This window comes from Schistosoma haematobium, chromosome ZW (assembly GCF_000699445.3).
Source record: "Schistosoma haematobium chromosome ZW, whole genome shotgun sequence".
Lineage (NCBI taxonomy): Eukaryota > Metazoa > Platyhelminthes > Trematoda > Strigeidida > Schistosomatidae > Schistosoma > Schistosoma haematobium.
This window is the reverse complement of record NC_067195.1, coordinates 31,907,672-31,927,812: the sequence shown is the minus strand read 5'-3', so window position 1 is coordinate 31,927,812 and position 20,141 is coordinate 31,907,672. Positions and strand designations below refer to the sequence as shown.

General features: G+C 38.2%; 2 protein-coding genes across 5 annotated transcripts in view; one reads left to right on the top strand and one right to left on the bottom strand.

Annotated features, from left to right (window-relative positions):
- Positions 1 to 462: 462 nt before the first annotated feature.
- Positions 463 to 10,326, top strand: RPA2_1 (DNA-directed RNA polymerase I subunit rpa2). Of its 3 annotated transcripts, XM_051211052.1 has the most exons (6): positions 463 to 541; positions 578 to 657; positions 703 to 810; positions 846 to 1,070; positions 2,560 to 2,843; positions 6,624 to 10,326. In XM_051211052.1, the coding sequence occupies exons 1-6, from the start codon at positions 526 to 528 to the stop codon at positions 6,703 to 6,705; spliced, it is 795 nt and encodes a 264-aa protein (XP_051071083.1). In that variant the 5' UTR covers positions 463 to 525; the 3' UTR covers positions 6,706 to 10,326. The 3 variants fall into 3 exon arrangements, with proteins under 3 accessions (XP_051071083.1, XP_051071084.1, XP_051071085.1); XM_051211053.1 differs by having other exon boundaries at positions 846 to 2,843; positions 6,624 to 6,879; XM_051211054.1 differs by having other exon boundaries at positions 578 to 810; positions 6,624 to 6,764.
- A 118-nt stretch (positions 10,327 to 10,444) lies between these two features.
- PPIL4_4 (Peptidyl-prolyl cis-trans isomerase-like 4) overlaps positions 10,445 to 20,141 on the bottom strand; it is a 49,255-nt gene continuing 39,558 nt past the window's right edge. Inside the window, exons 7-9 of one of the 2 annotated variants that reach the window (XM_012946019.3) lie at positions 18,155 to 19,143; positions 15,739 to 15,879; positions 10,445 to 14,147 (exon numbers count right to left, since the gene is read on the bottom strand). In XM_012946019.3, coding sequence (XP_012801473.3) covers positions 10,919 to 14,147; positions 15,739 to 15,879; positions 18,155 to 19,143 — 4,359 coding nt within the window. In that variant the 3' untranslated portion in view covers positions 10,445 to 10,918. Of the gene's footprint in view, positions 14,148 to 15,738; positions 15,880 to 18,154; positions 19,539 to 20,141 lie in introns of both variants that reach the window. The other variant, XM_051211051.1, reaches the window with a different exon arrangement.

Sequence of the window (20,141 nt, the reverse complement as noted above, 5' to 3'; positions counted from 1 at the left end):
TCTGCTCTAATTTATCAATGGTCTGCAGCTAGCAGAAACTGGAATATATCGAAAAAGTGAGCTTCGAAATCAATTGGAGTACTAAAAGTCGCTGAACCATCACTTACTGGAGCATAGGCATTTCAATTTCGCATCATAAGCATTCTTGGAACCCCGTTAAATGCCTACTCAAGCTCAGTATCAACACAAAAATTAGGGGCAATATGCACACATATGAGAGGGACAACATAGTTGAATGAACTGTAGTCACACGTTTTACTGTTTCTAATTAGTCAAATTCTCTGCCAGATGAGGTAGTGAAGCTTCTTCTCAGGAGTCCTTCAACAGGAAGCTTATTCGTGAGTACTTAGAACAATATTTCATCGATCGACAAATATTTTCAGGTTCTTTGCTTTAAATATCAGTGATCCATCACTACCAGATACGAAGCCCGTGAAGCGAGTATTTTACACTCCTTTGGTCCATTAAGCGTAGAGCGCGAGTTTTAAGTTTTGAGTAGTTGGGTTGATTTAAAAGTAGTTGAACATGTGGTCCTCAAGTGGTAGACACTGATCTTTGTAGTTTTTGACCTTTCTAGATTATGGTGGTAGTATCGGAACTACAAGTGATTTTGGTGGAGGTTATATGGCGTCTATGAGTGCTGGTACAGGACAAAAGGTTCACCTTTCTAATGACCAAATTTATGGGGTTAATTTTTTTTAGAAGATTAGTTACCAGGGCACTATTGTTCCTTGTACGTGTGCCGAAATAATGGCCGCAAATCAAGATGGTGATAAGTTTGTTTCTTCATGTGGAATAGAATTTAGTCAAGTATGTTGAACAAGTTGATTGTTAACATTTTTCAGATATCAGTTGTTGGGATTATTCGTTCGGTAAATGAGTCAAGCACACGCGTAGAGTATGAGGTCGACGACTACACAGGACCGTGTTTGCCAGTAAAACTTTTTACAGAGGATCAGGATAATACATCATCCGGCCTACAGTCTCGTCCATTTCGCGAATTATCGTATGTACGAGTACATGGTCATGTCCGGAACTTTCAGGGAGTCAAACATGTTATTGCTTTCCGAGTATGATAAGTTTCGTTTTGCGTTTCTTGATCAGGAGGGTTTTTCTGTGATTAGGAGGGATCCTTGGGTAGTGAGATCTCTGCTAATCTCTATTTCCTCAGTGTATATTTTTACGACTGATGGGCTCCGAGTGTATTTTATTCTATCAAAAGTTCTCTCTTCTTCAGTGCTGTTCATTGTGCGCTCTAACAAATTATCGCCCAGCAAATACCAAGTTTTGTTAGAACCCACGTAATTTTACATGTCAAATATAGAGGAACTACAAATATAAAAAAAACACTGCTTTTTTGGCAAGTTTGATTTGACCGTATAACGTCGAGCCATCCAAATACATGATTAGCATTAAATAGACAGTTTTCGTACAGGCTCGTAATCGATCGTCTGACACGAGTGTATGAAGCATCAAAAGGGTTTAGAGTTAATGTACTGCATTACCTGCATATTAACGATCCATCAAATGTCGTTCTTATGATTGCTTCAAGTGTTCTACCAAACTAGTCAAGCCGTGTTTTATTGGTATCTAATTATGTATATTGAAACTGTGTTTTGGAATGTGACCAAATCTATGCTTATTCCTAGTATTATGTGGATTAAATACGTTTGTGAAATATAGTTTTGGATGATAGATTACCCTAACCTTGCATATTATGTAAATTTAACGAAGGTATTATACAGTTTCTTGTCCTAAATATTCTATATCATCAGTTCTATTTTTGTTTACCTTAGCGTATTTAGTGGATTTACTTCACTCATAAAGTACAAATCCTAGAGGTTGACTTTGAGGCATACTATCGATATCCTAATGCTGGACTAGAATTGTTCATATACCACACGTGTATTTCAAATAACGTAATTTATGGCTTTAAAATATTTATGCAAGTAACACGACTATTAAACCTTAGAAGTTAGCTCTAAAACACTAATCCTTATGAGGGAAATATACATTCATTATCATACTAACACCAACCTTGCTGGGTCTGGTTTTATGTAAGTGCAGACTTTTTGAATATAGATGGTAAGTTTAAATTTAGATACGGCTTAGGCTTCAATAGACTTAAATGTTCACTGTGCGTCCACACAGTCCAACGAAAAATGAGTTGACATCAGTTATATGTCCTATTTCATGTTTTTGGTTATAAGTGGTTGAATGATTCTCATCTGCGTCATTTGAAATGATCACAAATCTAATAAAACATTATCTTTTCGTTTCACCAAATCTATCAAGGGGGATATCCTTTACATCTTTAGGAAGGTCAACGTCTAAGTCGCGTTGCTTACCTAAAACAATGTACGTAGGATGGGATTCAAACTTGCAGTCTACTTCATGAAAGCCAAGTACTTTAGCCAGTAAGCTGCCGCTACCTTCGTAGATTTTCGTTTCTACTATGTTGCGTACAAATGATCAGAAGCAATATCCTTTTTACAGGTTTAGCAACTCTTAAATATTAACAGCTTTATCAACATACACAAAGATTTTATTTACTTTAAGGTCATCCATTTGTCAGACATGAATGAACTTACTGCTCATATAATGGAAGTGATTTATACAAGAATGTTGTATGCGAAAATCAAACAAGATGAGAATAATGGCGCTAACGTCAAAAGTATTTTCAGTGAGGTTGGTTCGCATAATGCACCTGGATCTACTAGTAATGGACTCACTGTCTTGCAAAACCAGATACTCGCAATAGTTAGGACGTTTGTTGGTGAGCGTGGAATCCCTGTATCCCAGTTAACGGAAAAGCTGCGTGGGATACCCGAGAGGCAAATAAGGTTTGTGCTAGTTTTCTGTAGTACTAAGTCAGATATTGACAGATGGTTTGCTTTTTAAATATTTAATTCACATGTTACCGGATAGAACAGGTCTTTGTTTTACCTATGGTGCATTTGTATACGATACTCTTGAGTATGCGTTGATAATCGCTCCAAGCATATGAATACGTTGTTATATGGTTGCACTTTAATCCTTTAAAACCAGTAGGTTTCAATATGGACTAATGTAAGTTTTCCCTGAATAATAATGTATGTACATTACAGGGTTCTTAGGCCATGTTGTACTGTTGTGACTGTACAGAGGTGTGACCGCAGTTAGGTGTTTCCTTTAGACAACCAGCATGACAGCGATGCTGCCTTCCCACAAAGGAAACGTGGGGTTACAAAAGGTCAACCCTAAAAATGCACGCCTCCCTTATCTCACGGGTATCCGTCTCCCGTGTTAAAGTCCCAACAAGTATGTAGCTAAGACAGGAATTACGAAGAAGTATGTGACCGACCTCAAGCAGTTGTCCCTTGGGCACTGCGGTCACGCTCTCATGTCACTAAAACCACCTCTAATCCAATTTTCTTTTCAGGTACCTCTAGAAGAACCCTTCCATAGCGTGGGCAACCAGGAAGTGATAACCACCATCATACCCTTAACAGCACTCAAGTTCACTGCATTCATAGTCAACCTCCCTCTTCAATTCCTATTATTCCTCCTACCTCGAGTTTCAACTTTGAACTTCTTCGTTTGGCTTCCTGCTCAATTGTCACCATAGCCGACGATTCTAGTGCGCAAAACACTGTCCCAGGTCTACTGAAACCTCGCTCCAAACAACACACTGGAGCCTTCAACGTACGCACCTTTGCCAAATCCGTCAGCAAGTCTCCTTGGCTTAAACCCTATAATTTCGTACCATTAATGTATGCTGTGTCTCCGGAACACGCATACAGGATCCTAGTGTGGTCATTCACTTGGCCTCACCTCGCCAAAACGGAGAGCTGACGACATACATCCTCCGTGTATCTGGCCACCTGAAGGTTAGTTTTTGTGGACCGGCAGGTGTAGGTATAGCACTAAGTACGAGGGCAGAACAAGCACTATTAACTGAAATCTGGGAGTTGGACGTAATCACATCTGATTGGTCACAATCACTGATTGTCCCAATATATGAGAAGGGGTCAAAATCATCTTGTGATAAACATAAAGGGATTAGTTTGACTAATATAGCATCTAGAATGCTAGCTTCAATACTTATCGGGCGGTTAACAAAGACTCGTGAACTGCAAACACGATAAAATCAGGCTGGCTTCAGAGTTGTTTGTGGCTGCATCGACCACATATTCACTATTCCTCAAGTTTTAGAACACAGACATGCTTATCGGCGTCCGACAACGATAGTTTTTCTTAACTTGAAAGCAGCATTTGACTCTGTTGACTGAGAGGTTCTGTGGCAGTGTCCGTCATTGAAAGATGTACCTCAGAAGTACATAAACCTTGTGAAGGCTCCTTAATCAAACACTACTAATCGAGTGAGAGCTTATAGCGAACTGTCATCTGATTTAGCAACCTCAAATGGTGTTTATCAAGGCTGTCCACTATCTCCATTTTTGTTCAATTTCATCATTGACCTACTGCTGGTAATAACGCTTTCGTCATTTGAATTCTTGGGAATCGATCTCCTTCCAGGAGATCCACTTATTGACTTAGAATACGCAAATGACATAGTCCTGTTTGGTGAAGACGCTGATAAAATGCAGAGTTCTTTGGTAGTACAGAACAATACCAGTATGATTGAGATGCGTTTCTACCCCTCTAAATGCAAGTTGTTGCTTCAGGACTGGCCTGCATCAACACTTGAACTAAGGATAGGGAGTGAAGTAGTCGAATACCTTGACAACTTCACTTATCTTGGGAGTCTGATCAACCTTAATGGGTTGGTGTCTGATAACATCTCTGCACGGATTCAGAAAGCTCGTTTGACTTTTGCCAACTTACGCCACCTATGGCGAAGGCGAGATTTTCGTCTATCAATTAAGAGACGAATATACTGCGCGGCAGTTCGTTCTGTCTTACTTTACGGCTGCGGAACATGGCCATTAAAAGTAGAAGATATTCGTAAGCTACTAGTATTTGACCACAGATATCTTAGAAATATTTCTCTCATCTGCTAGGATTACCGGGTAAGTAACAGTGAGGTTAGACATAAGGTATTAGGGAATGATGGTAAATTAGTTGATGGGGTTGTGAACCTTCATCGACTGAGATAGTTGGGCCACGTGTTGCGTATGCCTGAACATCGATTACCACGATGCGCAATGCTGACTAGTGTTAGGGATGGCTGGAAGAAAGTTAGGGGCAGCCAAACCAAAATATGGCATCAGTGCTTGAAGTCATTAAGTCCTGGTCTGAGCCACGTTGGTAAATGCAGACTACTTGGTTGGGGTCTGCGTGACTATCGTGACCAATGCTTGGAGACTCTTGGTGACACGGCTCAGAATCGATCACAATGGCGTCGGTGTACACACTCTTTGTCTTCCCTTAAACTATGAGATTGAAATCGCTTCACATCTTCCTCTCTACGAACTAATTCTTTCTTCCTGTACTATGTCCTTATATGCAATCTTTCTTTTATAAATTACCACCACTGAATTAACTACTTCTATAAATCCGGTGTTCATCTTGTTGTGCTAATGACCGATGCACATATGTGCCTGGTCTTACGCTTTAGTTGACTGACTGAATGAGTCACTAGACAATGCGTTAAAATAGTGTTGATCCACTGGTAATTGTCAAAAATAATCATTGAATCAGCAAATGGCATACTGGAGGAAATAGTGATTCATTTAATTGTGATAAGTGGGAAGAACATATAAAGAGCAACAATGTCATTACGATTATACGACAGAAGAAACGAGTTTAAATGGTGAGTGTGCTAACCACTGGTTGATGGCCACTCGATTTAAAGGGTTTTTGTACTTTAGGTTTGTCATCTATTTACTATTTATGCGTTTTAATACTTATATGTAACTTACTAATAGTATTTGATCATAGACGCCCTCGAGGTATTGGTCGCGTATATTGGGACAATAGAGTGAGCAATACTCGAGTTAGACGTAGCGTACTAGATAGAAATGACAAACTGGTTGATGAGGTAGTGAATCTTCACCAATCGATGTGATTGGGACATGTATTACGTATGCCCAACCACCTTCTACCTCGACGCGCGTTGTTTCCTGGTGTAGGGGTAATTTGAAGGAAAGCTAGGGGTAACCAATCCAAAATGTGGTACAAGTTTATGAAGTCATTCACTGTTGGGCTGAGTCGTGTTGGTAGGTGGGTAGTTTGAGGTTAGCACAATCACCGTAACCAATGGTTGGAGGTGTCGAGTGACATGGCTTCAAATTGGTTACAATGGTGGTGCAGACACTTACTTCAGGTTTAGTATTGAGTTTGGCAAACGGTTACGGGAGGTGACGATTAAATGGTTAGTCATTATATCTATCTAAGCAAATAATCAACAAAAGACTGAGTCCATCTATCTTATTGACTTAATAGAGAATTCCACTTTTTCCTAAGCCGTCTATCTCATAGTACACAACACATCGGCCAGTCATCTCCAAGCAACTTTATCCTGGGCTCACCTTTCTAGTTGTTACCAAGTGGTACTTAAATTCATAGTGCCTGTTTCCGATCCCCGGGACTATGTGTCCTTTTGTCACCCTCTTTCCTTTCAGCCTTCAGTATTTCGAGTTATAATTATTTGCAAGTCTTTATTATTTGTTTCTCTCCAGGGAGGACTTGGATTTCCTTAGTGCCGAAGGTCATGTATATTCGACTGTGGATGATGATCACTTCCGAGCTACTGAATCATGATTAAATCGAAAATGTCTGTGTCACCTTATTTTACACTAAAATCTTTTGATTGTATATAATTTTTGGTCTTATTGCCTATTGTCTCAAGAGCAAGTTACACTGTTCATAATGAAAACAATATTTAAGTTTGAGTGTCAGCTGTATAAATTAAAATAATGAAATTCGGTAACGTTATTTTAATTCAGTCTTGATGTTTTAGTGCGTCCCTTCATAAGTATGTAGAGCAATATAAACTGACATGGAATAAGTTTAGTTACACTTGTTTGGTTCTTAATCAATTAGATTTCAGTAAAAGATTATTTCTTCCTAACTTAAGCGTGACAGTTGACTATTGATGAAGACAAACGTCGCATGAACCAACATGCGTGGATAGATATTTTATGTATCATTTCAGAACCGACCGTAGCAGCTATCATGATGTGATAGTCAGACTTACCTATCGTGATGACCCAATCGAAATATATTTGGTGAAAACACATTTATTTCAAGTTCTACAATGTCAGAGAGGTCAGTTGAAGAACGGTAAGACCAAAACCAGCAACTTGAGGTCCAAGGGCAAAGTTGTACGACTGACTATGTATGGGTGTGGTGGCAGTAAGGTGTTTCCCTCATAAACTGGCATCTCGAGAGATGTTGCCTTCTCATAACGGAAGCAAATGACTAGAAAAAACCGACCTTAACAATGCCAAACTTCACCTTGTTCCACGGATTCCCGTCTCTGGCTGCAAGGACTACCGAAGTTCGTATGTAACATCAAAACCCTCCCACAGAAATTCTGTATGTGATTTGCCGCAAACAGTGTCCACTTTGACTTGGCGGTCTCTCCGTCACGCTTTTGACTTGAGCAGATGGGAAGTTACATTCGTCTTCATATATCTAACGTCTTCCACGATTATCTTGTTCACAATCATGTCCCTCCTTTACGTTTTTATTCTCTCCATACTACAAACTCTACTCATATCTTTATCACCGCGCACTAAACTTCATGTTGTAGCGTTTAATGTAGGAGAACTGGCTTCATTAGCTAGGACTCGAATCCAAGTACGGTTACTTGTTTGACTTTACCTTGCCAATATAAAAACTGGTACGATCTTATATAAGCTTAACAGGCCATCCTAGACTGGATTCTAATAGTCACTTAATAGCTATCTGAATAAAACTAAACAGTAATGACTCGAACTGACGCTGTGTTGTCTCTGCCTATTCGGTTCGGATGAAGTGAACGATTAACTTTATAGGGAGCTTCTTAACCTCTTTCAAGAAGCTAAGTGGTTAAATGCATTAACAGCGGAACCAGATCGAACGGCACGGCAGCGTGGCTCAGTGAACATATGATAGTAACTTCTGCAACCACCAGATAATCGTCTTTTTCTGGCAGGTACCAACTTTAAGTATTGTCTGACATGGTGAACCTCACGAGACTCAATGTGGAGTCAAGAATTTTGGCATTATCTGTCGTCAAAGGTCGGTAGAACAGTGCTTCTCATTTTGGAGCACGTGTTTAGACTACGATTATGTTCTTATGTGAGCGTGTATTTTTTTCCGACTTACTGAAAGTAGAGAAGTCGTAGCAAGATGTTAAAGTAGGTCTTTTAACTCTTAGTGTGGTTACAGGCAATTTAAAGATCAGAAAATCCTAATGGCATAACTAATGATAATTTTAAGGATCGTATGCTAATTTAAACAAAATGATGATTTAGGTAGAATCCGAAAAGCGAATGTAGTTTTGTGCGACTAGTCACGATCATGCTTATCTATTATAGAGGACAAAAGTTATTGTAACAACCACAGAAGAGTCACTTTCAGTAATATAGTATCTGAATTATTAAACTCGGTGATACTTTGAAGTCTAACTAGAGATTGTGAAGAACAAACCTGGGGAAACCAAGCCGCTTTCAGATATGGAGGTGGATGTACAGACTAAATATTTACCGCTCGGGAAGTTATGGGAAATGAACACTTTGACGTCCGACAATAAATATGATTCTTGACCTTGGAGCGATGTCCGGTTGTTTGTTATGAGGTTCTGTGGGAGTGTCTGTCATCGAAAGGCATACCGAAGTACGTAAACCTTGTACAGGCTCTCTATTCGGACAATGCTGGTCGAGTCAGAGCTTATGGCGAACTGTCATTAGGATCGGTTACTTCAAGTGGTGCTCGGTAGGGTTGTCTGCTTCCTCCATTTTTATTTAACTTTGCCATAGACATGTTTTTAAAGATAACACTTTCATCGTCTGACTTTTCAGGGTTTGATCTACCAGGAGATTCACTTGTTGACTTAGAATACTCAGATGACATAGTTCTGTTTGGTGAATACGTTGATTAAATGCAGTCTTCCGTTCACCTTAAGCAACAATGTAAGCGTATTTGGTTTGTGATTCTCCTCCTCCAAAAGTAGAATGTTGCTTCAGGACCAGCCTGCGTCTACTTCCGAATTAATGACGGGGAGTGCGTCAGTTGAATATATCAACCGCCTCACTCATTTTAGGAGTTTCATCAGTCTTGATGGTCTGGAGTCTAATGAAATCTGTTTATGGATTCTAAAAGCTCGGTCGGCCCTTTTGGACTTTCGTCATTTATGGCATAGGCGAGACATCCGTCTGCCAACTAAAGTGCGAGTGTGCTACACGGCAGTTCGCTCCGTTCTACTTGATGGTTATGAAACATAGCCTTTAAGAACAGGGACTATCCGTAGGTTACTGGTATTCAACCATATATGTCTTCGAAGCATCACTCACGTATTGTGAGGTCAGTGAGTATGCGATCCGTAGGTTACGAATGGGGTACTAGATAATAGTGAGAAGTTTATTGATGGGGTAGTAAATCCTCATCTGGTGAGATGATTAGGAGATGCTACGTATTCCCATCCACTGTCCATCTCGAAGAGCGATATTTTCTGATGTTGGGTTAAGCTGGTTGAGCCCGCTTGAGTATTGTAACTATTAGTTAGAGCCTGTTATACCCCGACAAGAATAATGAGGGGTAGCCTTTGGGATCTGTTTGTGAACCAATACTATAGGTATATTTTGCCGTATAATTGTTAATTAACTAAACTATTATCGATTAAATGTTTCCATGGCAGTCGACTGACTGACTCATCGAATAATTAAAAATACTCCCATGGCAATATCGATTATATAAATGTGATTGGTACATATACGTTTGAATTGTTTTTATGAGGCTCTACCTTTGACGTATATCAGAGAAAAACAAGGGTTTGAGCAGAGAAGTATCAGTTCTACGTTGTAGACTGTTCTTTCACATAGGTTATATGTTAACAATATTTAGTGTATTAAAATTATTCAAAGCTTCGTTATACTCTATTCATGTGCGATCATAGCAACTTCCATATAACTATGATTTTTAAATCCAACAGGTTGTAAGCAGTTGGCGAGAACCAAACGAAATAAAATGATATTCTGCTAAAGTTTTGGCTTTTTTTATCGTCTCAAAGAGAACAAGTATCATATAGGCTGTAATACGGCAACGAAGCTAAGCTAACCGATTAAAACTGACATTTTTTGCTGGGATATCATTTTTAATATCAGTAAGGCTGTAGAACTCATTCTCTAAAGGCATCAGTTTCTCTTATCATAACATTTGGTGGTCAGTGTTCTTTTCACATACTACAAAACATCTTATTTTTCTTGACTGTCACTGCAAGTTATTCACGTTTTATCAATCTACCTACGCAGAGGAAGAATATGAGTGCTGCGTAAGAAGCTTTGCTCGTTATATCAGTCTGTTGCTAGACAACAGAAATCCAATAAATCTGATTACCTATGCTAGATCAATTTGGAGCAATTCATAAATAAGATAAATCATTAAGATAATCGACATATCTTACATATATGAATTTAAATTAGGTTTGCAAACATGATAATTATCACGGAAGTGGGTATTAGATGTTTTAAAACAATTAACAGAATGAAAACCTTGAGTCGATACGGAAAATCGCGTTCGTTTTTCTCAAAACGTTATTGGGAAAGAGAAACAGCGGAGTACTGTTTGTTTAGTTATTGTGTGAAAATACAGAGAAATCAGTGGAGGCAAATAATAAATACTATACATTAAAACGTTTTCCTTTATGGAACTCGTAAACTACAAGTTCAGTTTTGAACAAGTTACTTATCCAACACTTTCGTTAATTCTTACAACACATAGTCCAAGTCTGTACTTTTATATGAATTAGCGGTCCAGAAATATTGACAAGTTATAGCTTCACTATATCTGTTTGACTCCATTTATTAGACAATAATAATGCTGTCGAAGTTGATTCACATACACTTGGGTCAAGATTCTTGCCGTCATCACCTTGATCATCAAATTTAGCGAGTAAGCGATAAAACTCTGTGGCTGTAGGAGGTTCATAAATAGGGAAGTTTGTTGAATGATTCAAATCGTTAACAGATGAAATATTTGTTTTTGAGCTACATGGAGCAGTGTCAGATCGATCAGGAGAAAAAGAGTCGCTTTGTGGAGGGCAAGATATAGTGTTATGGTTTGGAGTGGTTGGAAGTGAAAGTGAATTTTCTTCATTGGCAGGACGATCATTTAAAACATCAACTTGCGTAGTTTCCTCAGTCTGCAAATCTGGATGCTGACTGGGATGAGTAGAATTATTTGTTTTTTCAGGAGTAGTTTTATAAGATTCATCAGCATCATCGCCGTCAGAAATAATGACCGGGGACGATGGGTTATTTAAGTTGACTAGTTTTTCAGGACTCGGATGATATTTACGAATGAATATCTTATTATGACGTCTTGAGTGACAATAACAGCAGCACGAATGCCTGTGACGACACTTACGATGGTAACGGTCGCAATGACTACGGTGATAGTTTTTATGATGGGTAGTTTTGCGTTGATGTGAAGAATTAAACAAGTGCATTGCTACTGAACTGAATTTTGAAGTTTTCTGCCATTCACTTGAAGAGGATGACGACCTTGATGAGAAAACTGATCTAGAAGTTGAACACGACGAATCACTATCTATTTTGATCGATTCTCTAACAAGTTCGCAATCACTATCTGTGTTTTCTAAATGACTGATATTTAACTTTCTCCTGCGACGACGATAGCGTGATTCATGCTTTGTTTGAGAGTGGTAATAGTATTTCAGAGAATTCCTAGGAGAAAAAATATTAAATCTGTTTCCCGCAGTATCAGCTCCAGTGTTTTTTGAACAATCGGATTCTACAGTAAACTTATTCTCACATGCAAGATTTGTGGACTTTTTAGGTAAATCAGTCAAACATGAACCACAAGCACTAGATGATGGGATTGTCGAATACGAAATCTCATCAGGTCGTTCGTCTATTTCCATAGGCTCTTCACGACGGGATATGGTCGAATGCCGTTCAGTGAAACTATCACTCCAGTTGGAATTTGTGTTGGTGGAAGACAACACTGATGAACTAAGAGACAATTCAGTATTGACATTATGCACGTTGTCAATTTGTGTAGTGTTTAAATGAAAAGCTTTATTCTTGTCTGTTTCTTGGATTGAGTGTTGAACAGATTCGTTTACAGTTGAAAAATCACTTTGTAAAGGCATATTTGAAAACGTCTTAAATAACGAACCAAGAGATGCAGTAGATTCACATCTGTTTGTTCGACTATCTGGGGAAGATTCATGACCTGGTTCCGATTCGTCAGAGGTTAATACATTGAATTGAGCGGGAGCTACACACGGTTCATTATGACCTATTGTTTCTTCATCTGAGGAGTCCGATGATATGACAACATATGGAGCCGTGTCACGCCAACCACCAGGTGAATTGTGCACTGGTGTGGACTCGTCAGCTGATGTAATTGATCCCACTGAAGATATCAAGGGGAATATTCGACTACCTCTAAAAGGACAAATGTCATTAGACGTTGTTTGCTGATTCGATGCAGCCGAGCTCCAGTCACCAGAATTAGCATCGTTAGTAAATCCATTAGTAGTAGTAGCTGAATTAACAGAGCGATCAGTTTGAGGACACAAAGAGTGTGGAGGTTGTCTTAGAAATGTCCAATCAATTCCTGAGAACCTTGATGCATATGGTGCTCTTATCGTGTCCAAGTTTTCTAACGACTGTCCTCGGCCTTCTGATTGCATGGAAAATGTTTGTGATCTATTAACTACTGACCTTGGGCTGGTGAGATCAATAACGGCTAAAGGAGTTAGAGTCATAGGCATAAGTGGCATATGTAATAGTTCACTGATCAGGTGTTCTGGATCATTTCTTAAACCAGGAACGCGTGCAGTGAAAAGAAGTAGAAGACCATCCAGACGTCTTAGGGCAAGTGGGTGCGACTGGATAGCTGGTTGTAAGTAATTAGCAGACTCTCTGACGCTAATAACATTTCGGATAGATATTCTACTACTAGTTCGTTGATTTGGAACAGAACTAACAGAAATTTCTTCTGAATTTTGTGGTGTAAGGCACGTCAGTCGGGTACGATCATTATATTGACTGAATTGACCACTAAGAGCTTCACTGAACCGTGCTTGATCTATCAGTTCACTTAAAACACGTTGATATAAAAGACGGTTTGGGAAAATTTCTGAGCTACTTACTGACCCATTATGACTCAAATTAATAGTCCGCCCTGACGTTTGACCTCTTAATCTGGAGAAAGATATGATGGCTTCAAGAAGAGCATGACAAGAACTTCCTAAACGAAGACAATTAGGATGACAAGTTAGTGAAGGACCATGAAAAACTAATGGACTAGGTAGGCTAGGTGGAGGACCTCCTGTACCAGGTAAGGGATCAGGATGAGAAGCGCCAGAGACAGCATGAACGAACAGTCTTTGGAGTAGCCAATTGATTAGAGGATGGATGATAAGTCCTTCAGGTTGAGCGAAGCCAGGACGGAGTCGAGGCCAACAGGCGGAAGCAATATATACAGCCAAACGAGGCTCAGGAAAAAGTCCTTGGAACTGTCTATCCCTGTGTCTTTCGGTTGATGACGACATCATTCCACCCAAAGCAACTCTGCGCCGATATAGACAGACCGAGGAGTCGTATTCTTCCATGCTTCCGGTGAACTGAGCAAATTGCAAAATCTCCGAGGCTAGATGATGAAGGTACGCATGGGGTACCAGTGATGGGTGAAGAGCTGGTTGACTTACCAAAAGATCAACAAGTGACTGTTCGTTTGTTATTGAGACTGTACATATGTGTTGCAAGACTATATTGGTTAAATTGTCGAGTTCCCTTGTTTCTACCTCCAAGCCCGGAGGACCAGATATAAGAGGAGATGTTACAGCGGCATTATAATACCCGATATCCTCCGAATTTTCGCGACTTCCCTGCGAACTATAAGAAATGTCATAAGCAAGCCAAGGGGCGATAACACGTAATTCACGACGGACAAATGATGCGAGCCTGTGTCTATGAGTTTCGTTTGCTGCTAGAAATTCTGGACTGATATTTCGTGTGAGATCAGACCTGTATAAGTACAGAAAACAATCAATGTTTATTGGTGAAACTAACTACTACAGAAATGTATAATATAGAAATTCAAGATTAAATTTTAAGTAAATTGACTAGAAAACATTAGTAACTTATTACTAGACAACTAAAACAATATATGACAGTAGTAACCGAGATGAAATTTGACACGAAATAAACGAATATCACAATTTTTATTTACATAAACTCAATTCCATTCGCTGCTTTGAACCGATTCTGATAACAATCGATCTAAAATTGTTAATAAGTCATAGTAAGCAAATGGGATTTTCCAATAAATTTATTACAGCACTACAACTAGTGTAAAACACTAAAAAGCGTTTGTTTAATTTCACTTGAGAATGAGTAAATTTAGCTTCAAGTCATAGAAACAAGTAAGAACATAAATTTCTAACCAAAGATGGAAACGTCAACACTATTTGTAAAAAGTCTTTTTTCAGTATACTAAATTCAGCTCAAGTATTTGTGATTCAATAGAAAGATTATAGCCGTGAATAAAAAGATAACCTTGTTTCTAAACAAGAAAAGTGCTTACTCAATCTATTTTACATAAAACAAACATGACAAAAAGCATCCAACAAGGGACACGAGAAATAGTCTAATTCTCCTTGAATTAAATAGAATGATTCCATCATGTAGCATATGCACTTGAATTTGAAATAATTTGTATAATTCATGCAAAATAATTCTAAACGTTTGAATCTTAGTTTTTTGTTTGTCAACCACCAACTGTTCTTTTATATAGCAGATAAACTAAGACAATACATTTAGTTATTATTAAAACAGAATTCACAAATATAAGGAGGCGAACTTTTTGAAATAGACAAGAAACAAGTCACCAAATAATCCTCAAACACTTTGAATTATAGCTAAGATAAATGAAGGAACAGAGTACGAAGTAGTAGTAGTCTATCTTTCAAATTTACAAAAAGTTCTACGTCACAATAATTGCTAGTATTTCAAAACATAGCCGAAAACATCAAAAAACCATTTTAGTTAATTACTCAAAATAAAGTCTCAATAACTAATTTATGAAAACTATGAAGTATGAACGTCTGGGACATTAGTTCCGGGGACGACTGATACTTTTCTACTAATTTTATATTTCAGACACTTTTATTTATTAAACTATATGGAAGAAGAAATGAAAATTCATGGGATTCAAAATTTTCATAAATACGTGTTCGTAGTTAACTCCTCAAAAAATATTACTGGCAGATGAATGGTGCAGAGCAATATGGAATGCTGTTTTTATGGTTGATACTTTAAATATTTTTCTATATCATGAGTAAAATGTATCACTAGGATTGCTGTTTATCCGGAAATTTTTGTTATTACCATACTAGTTATGACAGAAACAAGCTCAATTTGGTATCATGCAAAGTAAAAAAGCTATCTAGTCATTAAATCTTAACCATCATAGTAGAACAAACAAGATGAGCCACTAAACCAAGATAGCAGGTAATTATAAAAGGACCAGGATATCAAATACAACCGCCACATATATGGACAGCAATAAATAAAAGTTATATATTCTTCCGAGAAAAGAATATTTGAAGGCACTTACTCTTGTAGGACAGGAATGGAATCAAGACAGAAAATGTATACTAGCTGTCGAAGTAGTAAAATATCCAAAAGCGAGGAAGTGCTAGATCGAAGAGCATTATCAACCAAAATGGTTAGAAGTGACCGACGATTTTCCGCTGATCTACAAGAATATAAAAAGACAGGGGTGACTATCTAACCAACATAACCTATCAGGGTGTGATGCAGCTTACGTACATGTGTTGATAAGATTTCACAACAGTATTAACCAACTTACAAAATTTACTTGGCAATCTGGTGGTCCTACAGAGAGCGACCGAATAATTGCAGACTACTCATATCCTTTATTATTTATGCGCTTTAATACCTATATGTAACTTACTAATAGTATTTGATCATAGACGCCCTCGAAGTATTGGTCGCGTATATTGGGACAATAGAGTGAGCAATACTCGAGTTAGACGTAGCGTACTAGATAGAAATGACAAACTGGTTGATGAGGTAGTGAATCTTCACCAATCGATGTGATTGAGACATGTATTACGTATGCCCAACCACCTTCTACCTCGACGCGCGTTGTTTCCTGGTGTAGGGGTAATTTGAAGGAAAGCTAGGGGTAACCAATCCAAAATGTGGTACAAGTTTATGAAGTCATTCACTGTTGGGCTGAGTCGTGTTGGTAGGTGGGTAGTTTGAGGTTAGCACAATCACCGTAACCAATGGTTGGAGGTGTCGAGTGACATGGCTTCAAATTGGTTACAATGGTGGTGCAGACACTTACTTCAGGTTTAGTATTGAGTTTGGCAAACGGTTACGGGAGGTGACGATTAAATGGTTAGTCATTATATCTATCTAAGCAAATAATCAACAAAAGACTGAGTCCATCTATCTTATTGACTTAATAGAGAATTCCACTTTTTCCTAAGCCGTCTATCTCATAGTACACAACACATCGGCCAGTCATCTCCAAGCAACTTTATCCTGGGCTCACCTTTCTAGTTGTTACCAAGTGGTACTTAAATTCATAGTGCCTGTTTCCGATCCCCGGGACTATGTGTTCTTTTGTCACCCTCTTTCCTTTCAGCCTTCAGTATTTCGGGTTAGGATTTGCTTTTTGTTACAGCTTGATGGTTTGTGTAAAATTTGTCTTATCCACATCCAAAGTCTTTCCCTAATTTCCTCTTCAGCTGGCATCTGGTCCGTTTTCTGCCACAGTAGGTTATAGCTGGTGGCGTCTGGTCAATGGATTTAAAGTATCTTACGCAGATAGCTGTTTATAAATAACTGTACTTCTTTGAAAATGATAGTTGTAGTAGTCCTGCAAGTTTCAGCTCCAATATCTGGAAATGTTTTGACGTTTGTGCTGAAAATTCCGACTTTGATTTTGACTGATAGTTGTTTTGAGTTCCAGATACCCTCCAATTGTAATAATGTAACCCTAGTCAGTCTATTCAAGAGTTCTTCGAAGTGTTTTACCCACCTGTTCTTCTCCTTTTGATCCTTAGTGATTGGTTCTCCTTTTTTATCGCTGACTAGTTGTTCTTGTGAACCATATTTTACTACCAGTCTCCTGATTATATACTGTTGTTCCGCCTAAATGTTTATTTATGCTTATGTGATCGATCTGGTTCTTCATAGTGTGGTCCGGTGAAACCAATGTAGATTTGTGAGGGAAAATACTATCACCTATATTTATATTGTTGAAAGCATATAGGTTCGTCAGTCTCTCCTGATTATTGTTCCTTTCTTCCAGTTCATATCATCTCACGATGCATTTACACTCGGCGTTCTCCATTTCGGCTTTGATATTTCTTTACTCTATCAGGATAGTCAAGTGTTTTTCTGGGCATTTGTATAGGATGGACTACAGCCTCTCAAAAATTTGGTGTTTATCATCACCACTGAGATCAGTAGTGGATGCATAGTACTGGATGACATTCATTGGGATCTTTTCGTTTTTTTCATTTAAAGGATTTTTGATTATCATGAAGTTATAAGTTTGCTGTCTAATAAGCGATCTTTGTGCTTCTTTTGACAGCGTCAGGAAGGGCACCGGTCTCGAAACTTCCGGAGAGGTGGGTTTTACCATGACGTGTCCTATTTTTTTTCGTCTGAAGACCGTCTTACTCCCAGGACAAAATTTAAATGTTTTTTTTCTGGTTAGTCTTTTTGGTGAGATTGTTTTTATAAAGTGAGTTTGTTAGTCGTACACCTGAACCTCTCGCTTATCCCAGGCATGGGATGTGCAGTAACTCTAGAGGGGCTCAAGGTGTATTTTGCACAAAAACTGAATACTCATAGTGAAAGCCGAAAAGATTGTTTTATGTATATTCAAATGATTGAATTTATTCTTCAAGATGTCAATTTAAAAAGATGACATATTATTTATGATACACATAAAATGCCTTTTACAAATGAAGGGAATATACAAAACTTACCCTAGTTCTGGATTCCATCTGTATGACATATGTGAAGAAGTATCAAGAATGCCAACCGCTCTTGATTGAGATATTGAGGTATCAGATGGAAAAAGAATGGGAGGTATGTATAACGAAGTACTATCTGATGGTGAACGAGTCACTCCATCGAGATAATTGAGTAAACGCACTTGATGTGTACCTAAATGATGATGATAGTGATAATGATGGTGTGATCGCGGAATAGTGGTGTCATCTGGTGATGCATTTAAGTATTCATCATCTAATCGAAATGTAGTGGATAAATTATTCACTCGATTACGTCGGTTATTATTTGGTAAATCAGATACTAATAATTCAGTGAATTCTGTATCAGACAGAACAGAATGAATAATTTTTTGAGCCAAACGTTTACACAATGGACAAGAAGGATTGATACAGAGCCAACGATAAATACAATCATAACAAAACGTATGCATACAAGGTAAAACAACACAACGATTTGATTTCTCACATAAACAGATTACACAATCGTCGTCACTTTCAAGACCAGTGGATCTAGCTGCTGCCAGTGCCGCCCGAACGTCTGGGCAATCAATAAGACTTTGAGAGCGCCTACTATTGTTTGTACGTGGTGGATGGTTGGTAGATGGAATGTTCGTAGAAGGTGCGGAACGCGTGTTTGTTGCTGACAGGCGACGTGTGGCTCTTCTTCCAGACCTGGTGGTACGTAAACGTCCAGGTCTGTTACTGGAATCAAGGTCTTCAGTGCGAGTTAATTGGATACTATCATCGTTAAAACTCTCCAGGTTTATTCTAACACTTTCAGTGGTCGACTCATTCTGATATGAAGGACTTCCATGAGAGGAGAACAAAAGCTGAAGAAATGGAGAACGGACGAAAGTGCGTCGACGACTTCGACGAGGAAGAGAAACTGGAACATTGGGATTGCTCGGTTCTAGGTTATCTGATAAACCACGACTACGTGATCTTGGATTAGCAGTAGAACGCTGAAAATCACGTAGAATACAACAAATATATAGGTGAGGCAACGGTAGAGTAGGTAAAAAGTAACTGAGATTTCTAAACTATATAATCAGATCAGCTTGTTCTTGAGAAGAGGAAAAAATAACAAAGTATATAAAAACCAGAATTGGAGTTATACATTTTTCTTTAATCTCAATATCAGCTTTACCCAAAGATTGACATTCAGAATAGAAAACCTTGTGTTTTTCCAAGAAGCCGTTGGAAAATACAGTAGTGATATGTATAAAAGCAACAAGGATGATCATGAAAAGTTAAGAGATAATTATTACAGAGAGCAATAATCAGAATTTAGTAACATTCCAATCTACTACAAACTAGGACATTGTGTAACAAGCGAAAGTATCCACTCCAGTGATACCTGAGAAAAATGTTTAAAAAAAGTAAATGACCTAATCAAATTAAAGATTTGAATAGAAGATAAATCCACAAATAAAATAACTCAGAAAGCAAATGATCTAACACAATGCGATATTTACAACAAATAAAATGTTTAGGAGTAGAGTTTTAGATTTCTTAGTTCTCAAACCATACAAGAATAAGTCATTGATAATGTAAGCTCTTTAAGTGTGATTTACGTAACCAGCTTTAAAGCAATCACGTGAGCCTTCACGAAGTCACTGATATTACCTTGTTCTTCATTTGCTGTGTTAGGGTTACTCTGGTTGGAAACTTAACATGTGGTTTGGTCACAGTGAATTTCATTTTTGATTAATCTAACTTAACCAATAACATTTGTAGTTTAAATAAGGACTTTAGTGATTTTCACACTGAATACTAGGCAAGATAATATAAATATCGATGGAAATAATAACTCGTTCCTTTTTTTTTATCTTAACACATAGATATTGGTACAAGGAGGCATCAAATACATATGCGCCACACAGATCTAATTTGATATGTGATACTGCCTGGGTGCCCAAACCGAAGCAGGTGATCTTCTTAGGGAGTCAAACCCGGAGCC

Bases quoted from the DNA above. Each gene is read 5' to 3' on its own strand.
- RPA2_1 (XM_051211052.1), top strand. The intron at 1,071-2,559 runs GTATGATAAGTT...ATTTACTTTAAG, and splicing joins AACATGTTATTGCTTTCCGA to GTCATCCATTTGTCAGACAT. The intron at 2,844-6,623 runs GTTTGTGCTAGT...GTTTCTCTCCAG, and splicing joins ATACCCGAGAGGCAAATAAG to GGAGGACTTGGATTTCCTTA.